Genomic DNA, 12,779 nt, shown 5'->3' on the forward strand with positions numbered 1-12,779 from the left:
ATTGAGGTAAAGGGTATATGTACATTATCCCAATACAACCATATACTTCTCTACAACAAATTTTCATAATGATAACTATAAAGTAACATAGTAAAGACCTCATGGATTATCCATTTTTTTTTGTTGGAAAAAAATAATAATTAGTACATAAATTAAACATTCTAATACAACAGATCATGTCTTCAGTTGCAACATGGATCCCTCGAAATGGCGTCAACTCGCAAAATGAACTAAGAACACTAAATACCTGAGGAAGACATTATGATTGCAAAAAGTTGCCTCATCCTACAAAATGAATGACCCCTCACATCGGAGAAACATACTTTCTAAAGGGAACTCATTACCAGAATCAATCTAAAATTAAAGCAATAGCTCTGCAATTTGTATTGCATTAAGGGCAGCTCCCTTGCGTATTTGATCACCGCAGACAAATATGTCCAACCTGTGAAATTTTTTCCTTTTTAGCACAAAGGGACGCATGGAATTGGAAAACAATATATATATACATAAATAAACCTTTTGTTTCATCTTACCCATAGTTTCCATCTTGAGAGAGATCTTGGCGTATCCTACCAACTGCAACATCATCTTTGTTTGATACCTGCATCCAATCGTAATATCAAAACTACTTTTTAGTTCATAAACATCAGCATAAGACTGTGTGTGTGTGTGTGTGTGAGAGAGAGAGAGAGAGAGAGAGAGAGAGAGAGAGACCTCCAATGGTGTAGGGAAATGATTGGATGCCCGCTCATCAATAACAATTACACCAGCAGCTTTCTTGAGAATGTCTCTTGCGGTGTCCTGGAAAATAAACACAATTCAGTTCAGAAGCCCGCCACTTTTTTTTTTTTTTCTCTTTTTCAAATAAGTATATTTTTATTGAAGAGAAAGTTAGTCGAGCAGACCTGCCTACGTATAAGTATAACCTACTTATAAAAGAGACTTAAACTAGGCTGAAACCCAACAAATAAGATCCCATTTAAAAACAAAATCCTCAAAAATTACACATTTGAAGTTATCAAATGACTTGCGCCCAAAAAACAACTGTCCTCGTGCTAATGATTGTATCTTGGAGTGATTGTTCATTCCCTTCAAATGTTCTTCTATTCCTTTCCTTCTAGAACCCCAATAAACCGCAAAAGGTGTTAGGGTCCACTCTTGAGTGTATTACCATCAGGTGTATTGTAGTTAGTCTTCGGTTGAGCAAGTTGGACGGTTTCACTTCTTTCCTTTCGGTCCTTCCTTTTAAGGGTTTTTCAGGTAATAAAGCCGTAAACATCTTTCCTATCCAAATGTAGGTAGGTAAGTCACTCTAACAAGAATCAATATAAATGGAAAATGCAACTTGGAATACTTCTGGATTCGGTGTTCAAGCACCACAATGCTCGGGTGCTGTGCATTGCCACAACAAACTTGTAAGCCCGATGCTTGACATTGGCACGCATTCCATCTCGCATATTAATCTCTCTAGTGATGAACGACTGGATAGGACGATCATGAGGCGGGCATACCATCCCCATTGGATGAAAGGTGATATGAGTAGGTCCATAGGTTGTGATAGATAGCAAAGGTGTCATTCGAAGAGCTAAGCTAAGCGTCATGAATGCACGCAAAAGAGCACACACACACACCGTGGGCAGAAAACATGTTTTGAGCACCAGGAACATAAGGATTCCACTGAAGGGGTGAGCATGATTTGGGGTGGGGGGGAGAATGCAAATTCTCACCCACCCAATAAGCAAAAAGTGAAAAGCTAAGAGTAGGGAGTAAGTATATATGGGACTCAAAAAAAAAAATGTAGAACTTTCTTTGTAAGTCGACATATCTAGATTAACAAGATAACTTTTGAGGCCATAACCAAAGCACAGTCATCATGAAGAGTTTCCCATTGAAGATATAGATCGTAAATGGGAAGATTGTTTTTATGGGTAAAAAATATATGTATTCGCATTGCTATACACAAGAATTATATAAAAACAGGAGTGATCTATGTATCTATATTCCAAAAAAAAATGAAAATGATTTTTTTAGCAATAAAATTGTAAAAAAGTTTGTTTACAGGTAAAATAGAATATGGATTCGCAATCCTATACACAGAGTGATCAGTGTCTCTCTCTTCTGAAAAAATGGAAATGGATTTCTCTTAGGGTAATAAACTTATAAAAAAATGTGCTGAACCACTCATAGAGAAAGAATCGTAATGAATGCAAAGGGGTGGCTAGTTCACAACAGTGAAGGACTTGAACCAGGATTTCCATATTGATGGATAGGAAATTAGAGTATCTAACATTAATTAAACATGATATCATAGCTGATCATAGGGTGATCACCTGCAAAATTTACCCCTAAAAAAAATCAATCAAGGAGTTACTAATTTACAAATCAATATACACAAATCGATACTTAAAATTGCCTCGAGTGATTTGTGGTAGCACTCAAGTATGTGTTCTTTAACAAATATGACACCTCTGGGATATTCCTCCAGGGAACAATAAAAAGCATATGTAATTGTCAAAACTGAAATTTTGATGTTTAAGTTGTTGTTTCACATATATACACTTAAAAGCACTGAGAGAAATTAGTGTGATCAACTCTTCGTTTTTGGGTAAGTTAGGATGAATTCTTAATGAGTCTACATACTACCTATTACCCAATTTATACAGAGAGCATATAGGAAAACCAACAGAAAGGAAAGCGAAAGTCAACCAACATATAATGCGAAGCACACAGATATGCTACATAAAAAGACTCAAGTATATTGAAACTGTTGCATGGACTCCTTGAAAGGGTGAAATACTTGGTGGAAATACAGTTTTGACACTCGGGCTTTAGTGTGACAGTTAAGATTTTTTCCTCTTATTGCAAGATATTATTAGCATTTCATATCTTATAAAATTTTCTTGGTGCATTCTATTTTCTATTGATACACATCTAAAGATATCCCATCATATAAACTACTATTATCTTTACTATCATTAAACATAATTGCATTGCTATATATTTTAAAACCGTAACGTTGAGACTAAAAATCCAATATTTGGGGTTTGCCAGATCAAAGACTCCATACCCGTGTTGGGCTCTTAACATCATTACTTGTATCCATGCAACACATGTTGAAACTAAAAAAATCAATGTTCTTGAGATCATTGACCACCCGTACCTTAACACTCATCCTTTCTTTATAAGTAACCACTTGACCTTTCTTCCAGTGGGGACAAATTATCAATTTAGAACTTTTGATAAATAATAAAAATGTAGGGAAAAAAATATATAAATCAACTACCAGAAATCGACTTCTAGGAGCTACACCATAATCCATATTTCTCCAACATTACCTCATCGAGTGGCTTCTCAAATTGGAGATTCACACTCTCAGCATGTGCGCGCATCACAGGAACTCTTATACAAGTGGCAGTCACCTTGACACTGCTGTCATTCTGCAAATCAAGGTTAGGGTAAAATATTAGATAGATTTATGGGGTCTACAAACCAAGGAAGCTCCAAGCAAGAATTATCTACTTCATTACACTTATTTGATGAAAGTTAGAATTAGGATTATAGGGTTCAACCCCAATACTTACCCAGATTTTTCTTGTTTCCTTCACTAACTTCATTTCCTCTTCATTATACCCGTTTGAGAGAACAGATGCATTGTGAGAGAACAAATTAAAAGCATACTGTAGGCATTATGAAGAGAATCTTGGTAAGTAGGTGATATACAATATCTCTAACATCTAGTCAACACATGTAACAAACAAACGAACCTGTTGATTAAAAATTTTACAAGTCGGTTGCTTTCCCTCCAGGACCTTATATTGCACAATCAGAGAAATATTGATTCATTAGTATTCAATTACGGACAAGGTTTCAAAACTCGTTTTGACCTCTCATCTCGTTCATGGAAGAGACTGCGTTGTCTCAGACGAGTCAACTCGCATCGGACAAGATAAACCATTTAACTCGTTTAACAATTATTTCTTCATATATATTTATATTAAAATAATTATATATTTTTTATAAAATAAGGTAACTATAAGATGTTTAATCATTGAGTCATATTTTATTTAGATAATAAATATTCAATTTTTTTTTAAAATAAATATTTTAATTAAAATGTAGAAAATCCCAATTGACTACGATGAGTTTTACTGACTCGTCCGAGATTTTCAAAATATTGTCGGAGTCATCTTGTTTGTCTTGCGAGGTTTTGCACATGAGAGATGCTTTGTTTATCTGTCTCGTTCATGGACGATATTGAGATGACTCGGGCAAGTCATCTTGGTCATGGACGAGATTTAAAACCATGATTATGTATACCGTCAAATGGGCATAACATGCACAACCAAATAAAGGTAAGATTATAGTTAAATAGAAGAAACCTCACGGGTTTGCAGTTCAAGCTCTTCCATTGCGGCAGCACCAGCACCACTAGCAGCCTGATACGTGCTAACAACCATTCGTGTCACCTGGCACATGTGAAAATCAGGCAAAAAGCCTAAGTACAAACCCTCTCTAAATACTTGAAATATGCGAAGCTAGCAATCCCCAATAAAAATATTGAGTATGTCATCCACAAAGATAATTGACAAACCTTCAAGGGTCATGAAGTGTGAAAATTAGAAGTTAATAAACGATACGATGGTACTTACATATGTACATGTACACTAGTGTTCAGAGGGCACTGTCCCAAGATGCCAACTTGTAAATTTAGCTAATAATTAAAACAAACCCGGAAGGAAGCTGAAAGACTCATGCCATTACACAGTTATAAGTTTGTGGTTGTTCCCAAAATTCTCAAGGACCGGTTCCATAAAGCTCTAGAACAGTAGCTAACTCCTAACTCCTAAGTGAATCCTGCCTTTCTCCGCTTTCTAATTCATGGGCAGAAACCACATCAAATGTCCCCAAAGACCTTATGACTTTACTGTTTAAAGCTTGATCTTTAAGAAGCTCTTTGCGAATTAAGGCTTAAAGGAAAGACTAAGAAAACTAATCATCGTTGCTAATTTGCTTAACTTCCTTCAAATTTACCCACTCAATCCTTTTGGAACAAGAAGAAAATGATGTGGAAGTCGAGATACCACTCACGGACAAACACAAGAAGATTTGTTTTACCTACAACATAATGATCATACGACCAACACAAAAGGATGATCCACAGGAAAGACTATTAAAGGGGGAAGGCAAAACAAAGTTAAGAAAATACAAACTGAAAGTTTAAATACCACGTGAACATGAGTCACTTAGCGTCATAGGATTTCCCCAAGATGAGATCAAAGCTTTTAATGAAGTTGGGTATAACAGTACAATCTCCATAGGACTGCAACTCTGGGGATTGAGACCTTGAGTCTTCAATATTCCTCTCCTATTCCCATCACCTTTAACCAAAACGTGGTGAATGCCCTAGATAAAAATACCTATGTCGGGTTCATCTACTCTTCATCATCTATCCTTCCCTCACACAAATCATAACCTCTGAGGGAAAAAAATCCTCTCATCTGTCTTAACAAGCTCTAATGCCTGAGATTTTTCCATAACAATGAATCCAAACTTTATTCTCTAGCCTGCGCCCTCTATAAGCTCTATAAGAGTATTCATTTCCTTTTTTTGTAAGTTGGACTTGAACCCACGACCTCAAAGTTGTTTCGCAACGGTCACACCAATGGAGCTATGGGTCTAACACCAAGGGTATTCAATATGGACCACATGCATGTTTGAAAGAACTTCACGTTCTGCACATTAAAAAGATATTACCAATACAATTGCACTTGGATCATTCTCGATAAATAACCATCCATCAAATGTCATAAACTAAAGTAACACAATCATTCAAGTAGACAGAACTATACTTTTACTAAATGTCCACAAAATATCAGGAGGGAGGGAGAGAACATGGTCTTCACATCCAAGCTAATTTCACTCCATAAACCATATCATGTGATCAAAGTTAAGACAAACAAAATTTAATAAAGCTATCACAGCAACATAAACAGCAAAAAAATTGAATTAAGGGTGTGTTTGATGGCTGGGAAATCAATTTCCTGGACCAAAAAAAAAAATGCAATTTTCAAGTATTCCAATTGTCATTTTATCAAACAGGCAGTTTTCTGACAAAGGGAATTACTTAACTTAACCAACATAGGTTTTTATTTATTTATTACAATAATTCCTCAAAAGAAAGCCTTAAATTTCTGAAAGTAGTCCTTGGGTTTTCCTTGTCTTATTTGCCACAAAAATGTGATTTGCTCATGATTGTGGAATAAGTCATTTTCTCCCCACCCCGGGGAAGATGATTTTCCCACCGGACGGAAAAATATTTGGCTGAAAATTTCATTTTTATTTTTAATAGATAAAGGAAATTTATTTGAAAAAGAAGAAGAAGAAGAATAAAAACCTAAAGAAACAAAATGGAGGACACCCCTCCTATGGTTTACAAACAGGCTCCCATCTAAAGAGAAAAACTTCATCACCCTAAATTTTGGGAAATCCCTACACCAGAAAAACATAAAACCCTAATAGAAATAAGCACTTCTTGCATCGAGTTTTCATTCTATTTGAATGTTCTACTGTTACTTTCTTTCTAGATCCCAAACAAAACAACAAAGAGGGTAATGGACCACAAAATCCTTTCTTTTTTGACAAAAATCCTCGATTTTCCAACATTGAAATAATAACATAAATGAATATAGAAATCATCAATAAACATGAAACCCAAGCAGGAAATGAACCAAACCTTTCACATTAGAAGTACCGGAATCCGATTTTCCATGCACAACCAAGCGCCATCAAACAATTTTATCATGGATTTTTCCTTTTTTTTTTTGGGTAAAAAAAAAAAAACTAATCCCAAAACCCACTCTAATGTTGAATTTTACAAACCAGTCCCATCAACCTAATTTATCTTGGAAAAAATCACACCCTTGGATTCTTTAAAGGCTCCTCATGGATTTTCCCAACAAAGACTCCAATTTATTATTATTATTTTTTTTATAAAAAAACCTAGTCCCAAAACCCACTCTCTAATGTTGAATTCTAAAAACCCACTCCCATCTACCTAATATATTTTCGAAAAAAGCGCACCTTGGATTCCTTAAAGACTTCTCATGGTTTTTCCCAGAAATCAAACAAACCCTTAAAGTTACAAACAAAAATTAAAAATTAAAAATTTAAAAAGAAGTGAATCAATATCCATTACCTTGGCATGTCGATGAAGAGGTGTGGCGGCCATCAAACAAATAATTGTTGAACAATTTGGATTCGCAATGAGACCTCCCCCCTTCCCAGACCCAATCTTAATATGCGACATTGCATCCGGATTAACTTCAGGAATAACAAGAGGAACCATTTCATCCATTCGAAATGCAGAACTATTATCGATAACAATCGAACCACTATCAACTGCAATCGGTCCAAATTCCTTACTTATCGATCCGCCAGCACTAAACAAAGCAATATCAACATCATCAAAGCTATCTCGACTCAATTCTTCGATCACATAATCTTTTTCTTCGAATCTAAGTTTCTTTCCTGCAGATCTTTTGCTAGCTAACATTTTGATGCTTCGGTAAGGGAAGTTTCGATCAGTAAGGACGCGGAGGAATTCTTGTCCAACTGCACCTGTTACACCTACAACAGCTAGAGATGGTGCGTCTTCTTTGAGACCCATTCGAATGGATACATTTGTTGTTGTTCTTCCTCTGATGGTTGCGTGATTGGGAGTAATGGAGGTCGAACCAGTGAGAGAGTGATAATGGCGGAACATAGTTGAAGCCCTCATTTTCTCTCTCAAGCTATGAAGTTGTTGCAGAAGAGAGAGAGAGAGAGAGAGAGAGAGAGGTGGCGACTGGCGAATGGCGGGCAATGAGATTAAACAAGAGAAAACGGTAGGGTTTTGATTCTGTGGGTTTAGTTAGGGCGTGTTTGGAGCATCGTTTCAAAATTCAGTTTGACGTCTCGTCTCGTTCATAGACGAGTCAACTCGTCTCGCATGAGATAAATCATTTAACTCAATTAAAAATGATTTATTCACATATATTTAAATAGAAATAATTATGAGCTTTTCAATAAAGTAAAGTAGATTAGAAGATGTTTACTTATTCGTTCCAAATTTCATTCATTTCCGATTCCAATTCTCAAATCAATGGAATAAGAATTGAAACTATCAAAAAAATTTGCTTTAAATAACTTTGGTTCTTAATTTCTATCGACTCTTATCAATTTCGATTCGGTTCCAAAGAATCCAACTCTAATCGATTCTAATAACAAAGAATCCAAAAGCTTTCTATAAGTTCCGATTAAATATGTATCCATTGAAACCCCTAAGTAGGAGGTATTATTAATATTAAACACACATTTTACTATATTAATTGTCCAAACAGGTCCTTTGTGAGAAGTTTCTCATAATTAGGGATTTTCTAGCGTTAAATGTTGTTGGACACTTTTATGTCCGTCAACCAATGATATGGTCTCATCTGACTGAGAAGAGAATATATGGAGTTGGTTTTTTTTTGGCTTTTTGAAAAAGTTAAAAAAACATTTCAGCCGCCATGACTTTCCATTTTCTTTGTGTTTGGTAAAAGCCATAGTCGAAAATGCGACTCGACTCGGATGCCACAAGCTTATGAGTCAAAAAAATATATTTAAAGATAGTATTTAATATTTGAGAGTCCTGTTATTGGCACCACAATTTTTACTTATCAAATCTAAATTAAAAATAAATAAAAAGAAAATTTTATTGACATGCCAAAATACTCTAAGGGAGCTCTAATTTTTTGGGCATCTTTAAAAATTAGAAAGAATTTTAGGAAACTTCATTTCTATGGGCACCTCTCTTTATTTTTAAAATTATAACCTTGAATTGTCGTGATCTTCTTATTTGAAATTATTTCGATGATTCCCACGACTCTGATTCTATTGGATTGGACGATCTTTACTACAATCAAATATGTTATATTCTTAGCGATTTTTGAAATTCTCGTCACGATTTAGAATCAAGCCTTCATTGTTTTTCCACAACATTGGTTGAATAGATTTTAAAAATTTGTAAGAATCTTGGAGTTTCTGCTCATAAATTTTTCGTTTGGATACAAAGATTACAAAATTTCATTCACAACTCAAAAACGACACGAAGTTAATGTGTTTGAGTCAAGCTTAATTCGGTTTGGGTCATAATAGTGTTAATCTGTCTAACACAATTATTAAATTGGTTGGATTTAGGTCTTAGGCATCAATCTGACAAACCTATCTAGACACGTTTAGTTATTCTATCATTAACGTGTAATTTTAAAATATATCAACAATTATTTAAGAAAATTTTAAATTACTCATTTTTTTTCTAGAATTTCTTAGAACTTTTTCATGATTCAATTTTTTATTATCAAATTCTATAAAATATAAAATGTGTTTTAAGAAAATTTTAAATTAATAAATAGTTAAGTTTTTGTTTGGGAAAAAACAAACACTTTTCTTAATAAGTTATTTATTTATATTTATATTTGTTTACTCCATTTTTTTCATTAAAACTTAGAGGTATGAAGTGTGATTCTTAATATTGACAAAATGACCGTGAATAAGATCATAGATCTTACCAAGTAAGACTATTATGTCTCATGTGATAATGAAATACACTTTGTTTAGCCAATAATAATAATAATAATGAAAACTATTTTCCTTGCTGAGTTAGTAAGAAAAGTTTTCTGACCACATCACCTTATGACATCCAAAAACATGATCTGAAGCCATATGGTTGTAAAGGACAAAATTCTATGAATTTAGACAAAATAAATTTAAAAAAGTTATTTTTCATCATTCAACTTAGTTTATGGTTGTGTGGCCTTACTTTTAGTAATGATATTTTATTTTTAATGGTGGAAATGATTTTTTTTTTTTTTAATAAAGATTAGAATTTTATTAGATAGGTTATATATGGGTTGAGTCAAGTATACTTATTTATAAATAGGTTGGATTTAGGTTTAAGTATTTGACACGATTATTAAATGGGTTAGGTTTGGGTTTGATAAATTTTCATAATACCCTTACCTCAACACGACCTAACTCGATCCATTGCCACCCCTACTTAAATTCACGTCAAGGACTCACATCCAACATTGTAAAACTCATGCTAAGATTGCACATATGACAGAGATTAAAAATAAAACAAATATGTAACATTAGATTGCATCCATTTGTGGTGTTTGCATTTATTTTTTTAATTAAAAAAAAAAATCAAGAGAACTGTTATTGTCACACAAACTTTTACTAATGTTAGACCAATTCATATGTAATTCATCAAAGAATTACACACAGTCAGTGTAGCATTAGTAAAAGTTGGCGTGGCAATAGTAACTTTCAAAATTTAAATAAAAAATTGAGTTGTACCCATCTTATTTTAATGCATTGAGTCTCTAATCATCAAACATTCTAATAATAAAACTTACAATTAATTATAAATATTAAAAATTATTTTTCTTAAAATATGTGAGAAAAATGGTTCAAAATGATTTAAAATGGGTTTCTAAGGCAATTCGTATAGGTACAGGTGAACGATGCAAGTTCGAGTGACTGAATCTGAAAAATGCAAAATGTTGGATTTTTGTACATGGGGTTCTAGGTGGGTCAATCGAGTTCAAAGTTAGGCCAACCAAACCCAAGAGTTGCTCATTTTCCAGTTCTTCGTGGGGAGAATGGTTAGTTGATTGAGGTGGAAATAGGTCGACCAAACTCGAGAATTGTACACTTTGTCTTACTTATAGAGTAATTGGTCGATCGAACGAGGTGGGTCGACCGAGCTTTCTTGTGTCAACCAAGCAGAAGGACTTTTGTTATCTCCTTCGGTGATTTTGCCTCCAATTTGTCCAACTTTTCAAAAATCAATTTCAAATCATGATCCAACAAGAAAGCACACCAAACAAACATTGCTAAAGATGAATTTGTAAAAAGAATAATTTTTCCTAATTTATAATAAAATATATAAGATTTTAAATCGAAAACTGTATGTATTGAAAACTATGACTATTAAGAAGATTTAGAAGTTCCCCCCAAGAAATCTTTGAAGAATGCGAAAGATGAGTTAGGTCAAATTTTCCTTTCAGAGGTGATCAAAAGTTTTGTTTCTTCAAATCCCCTTGAATCTTGCAATGAATTGATTGATTTTCTTTCTTATATCAAAATCTAACGAATCCTCTAGGTAGATGACAAGTGGGCCAGAAGATTGAAGGAGAGGTCTGTTCTTTACAGAAGCCAGCTCCAGCTCCAGAAGCCAGCTTCTTGAAGAAGTAGAAGCCTAGAGCCTGAAAAACTACATTTAGCAGAAGCTTGTTCATTACAGAAGCATTTAAGATAGAAATTGATGTTCGTTTGACAGCTTTTTATAGCTGGATTCTGATAAAATGACCGAAATACCCTTAATGTTGATAATGCACTTAGAATGCACAAAAAATAACTAGAATATATATATATATATATATAATATATATAAAATAATTATTTTTAATTTAAATAAATATATAAATTTTATAATTTTATTGAAATTTCGACAACATCTCTTCTTAAAAATGGACATATGAAAAATGACATTAATGCATTGCCATCATTATCATTGTCATCGTTATTATTATCTCATTATCATTATCTGTATTATTTTATATAAAAGGTTGAAGATTACTAATTTTTGAAAGAAAATTCAAATTTTTTATAAAAAAAAATATAGGATTTTATTTGGTGATTTTTCATTAATAACTGAAAACAAATTATACTAGTCCCTAAATAGATAATATATAGTCATCTATGGTAAATTTTAGTTATTTTCCTTTTATATCAACCATCATTTGATGAACAGTAAACCTTTTATGCTTGTCTTTGCATCCTTAGGCTAAAAACAATAAATCTAATTTTATTTAATTTTATCTTAGAATTTGACATGATATGTTTTTAAGAAAAAATCAAGACTTTTTTAGCTAAGATTAAAGACAAGGGTATTTCCATCATTTTATGTTAATATTTCATGGAAGACCAAAGAAAGATTGTGTCACTAGTTTGAACTTTGAATTTCAAAACACAGAGGATTATTATAATGAGAACTTTTATTGGCACCCCAACATTTATTTACAACACCCCATCTAAATTTTATAGTCGATGGTGGCAATGTGAAAATATTAATTCCTATTTTAAATGCCTTGGATTAATTTTTTTGTTGGAAAGTGGTGATAAATAATTTAAAGTAATTGGATTGTAATAAGTAAAAGTTGAGATGCCAATAGAATTTCTCCATAATTTTAACAAAGAAAATCAAATTGCTTGGGGTGAAGTTATAATTAATGGTGTGTTAATAACACATCTTTTATTTATTTTCACATCTTTATCACTCTCTCTCTCTCTCTCTCTCTCTTTCCATTACATGTGGCGGGCCCATCTGCCACAATTTTTTTTCCTTAGATCTTCATCACTCTCTCTTTCTTTCCATTATATGTGACGGACCCATTAGCACAATTTTTTATTTTTTTATTCTTAAAGAAGAAGGGCATTTGGTGGAATATTATTTAAAGAAGAAGGGTAGTTAGGTCATTTTAAGTAGAGCCGTTTTCGATCTTTGCTCCGCGCAAAAGCACAAATGCGAAGTACCTCTAAGGCGGCTTCAATTTAGGACTTTAATTTGAAGCCCCGTCAGCTCCATAAGCCCAAACGAGCGGAATCCAACAGGCTTTTTTTTAACTTAAAAGCAGTAAAAGCTAAAAAAGCCCAGCTCCAAAGCCCAAACGAACAGGGCTTAAGATTTTTCTTTA

The 12,779-nt window shown here is 33.4% G+C and overlaps 1 protein-coding gene across 1 annotated transcript; it reads right to left on the bottom strand.

Moving 5' to 3' along the window:
• Positions 1–88: 88 nt before the first annotated feature.
• Positions 89–7,865, bottom strand: LOC147394169 (uncharacterized). Its single transcript, XM_086453134.1, has 8 exons — positions 7,196–7,865; positions 4,380–4,466; positions 3,765–3,809; positions 3,582–3,677; positions 3,336–3,437; positions 715–801; positions 534–601; positions 89–442 (listed from the first exon to the last, which is right to left on the bottom strand). Exons 1-8 carry the CDS (start codon positions 7,775–7,777, stop codon positions 361–363), a joined length of 1,149 nt encoding a protein of 382 aa, XP_086309260.1. The 5' UTR covers positions 7,778–7,865; the 3' UTR covers positions 89–360.
• Positions 7,866–12,779: the final 4,914 nt, after the last annotated feature.

Source organism: Akebia trifoliata, chromosome 9, assembly GCF_017979445.1.
Source record: "Akebia trifoliata isolate Shusen 1 chromosome 9, ASM1797944v1, whole genome shotgun sequence".
In the NCBI taxonomy this organism is placed as follows: Eukaryota; Viridiplantae; Streptophyta; class Magnoliopsida; order Ranunculales; family Lardizabalaceae; genus Akebia; species Akebia trifoliata.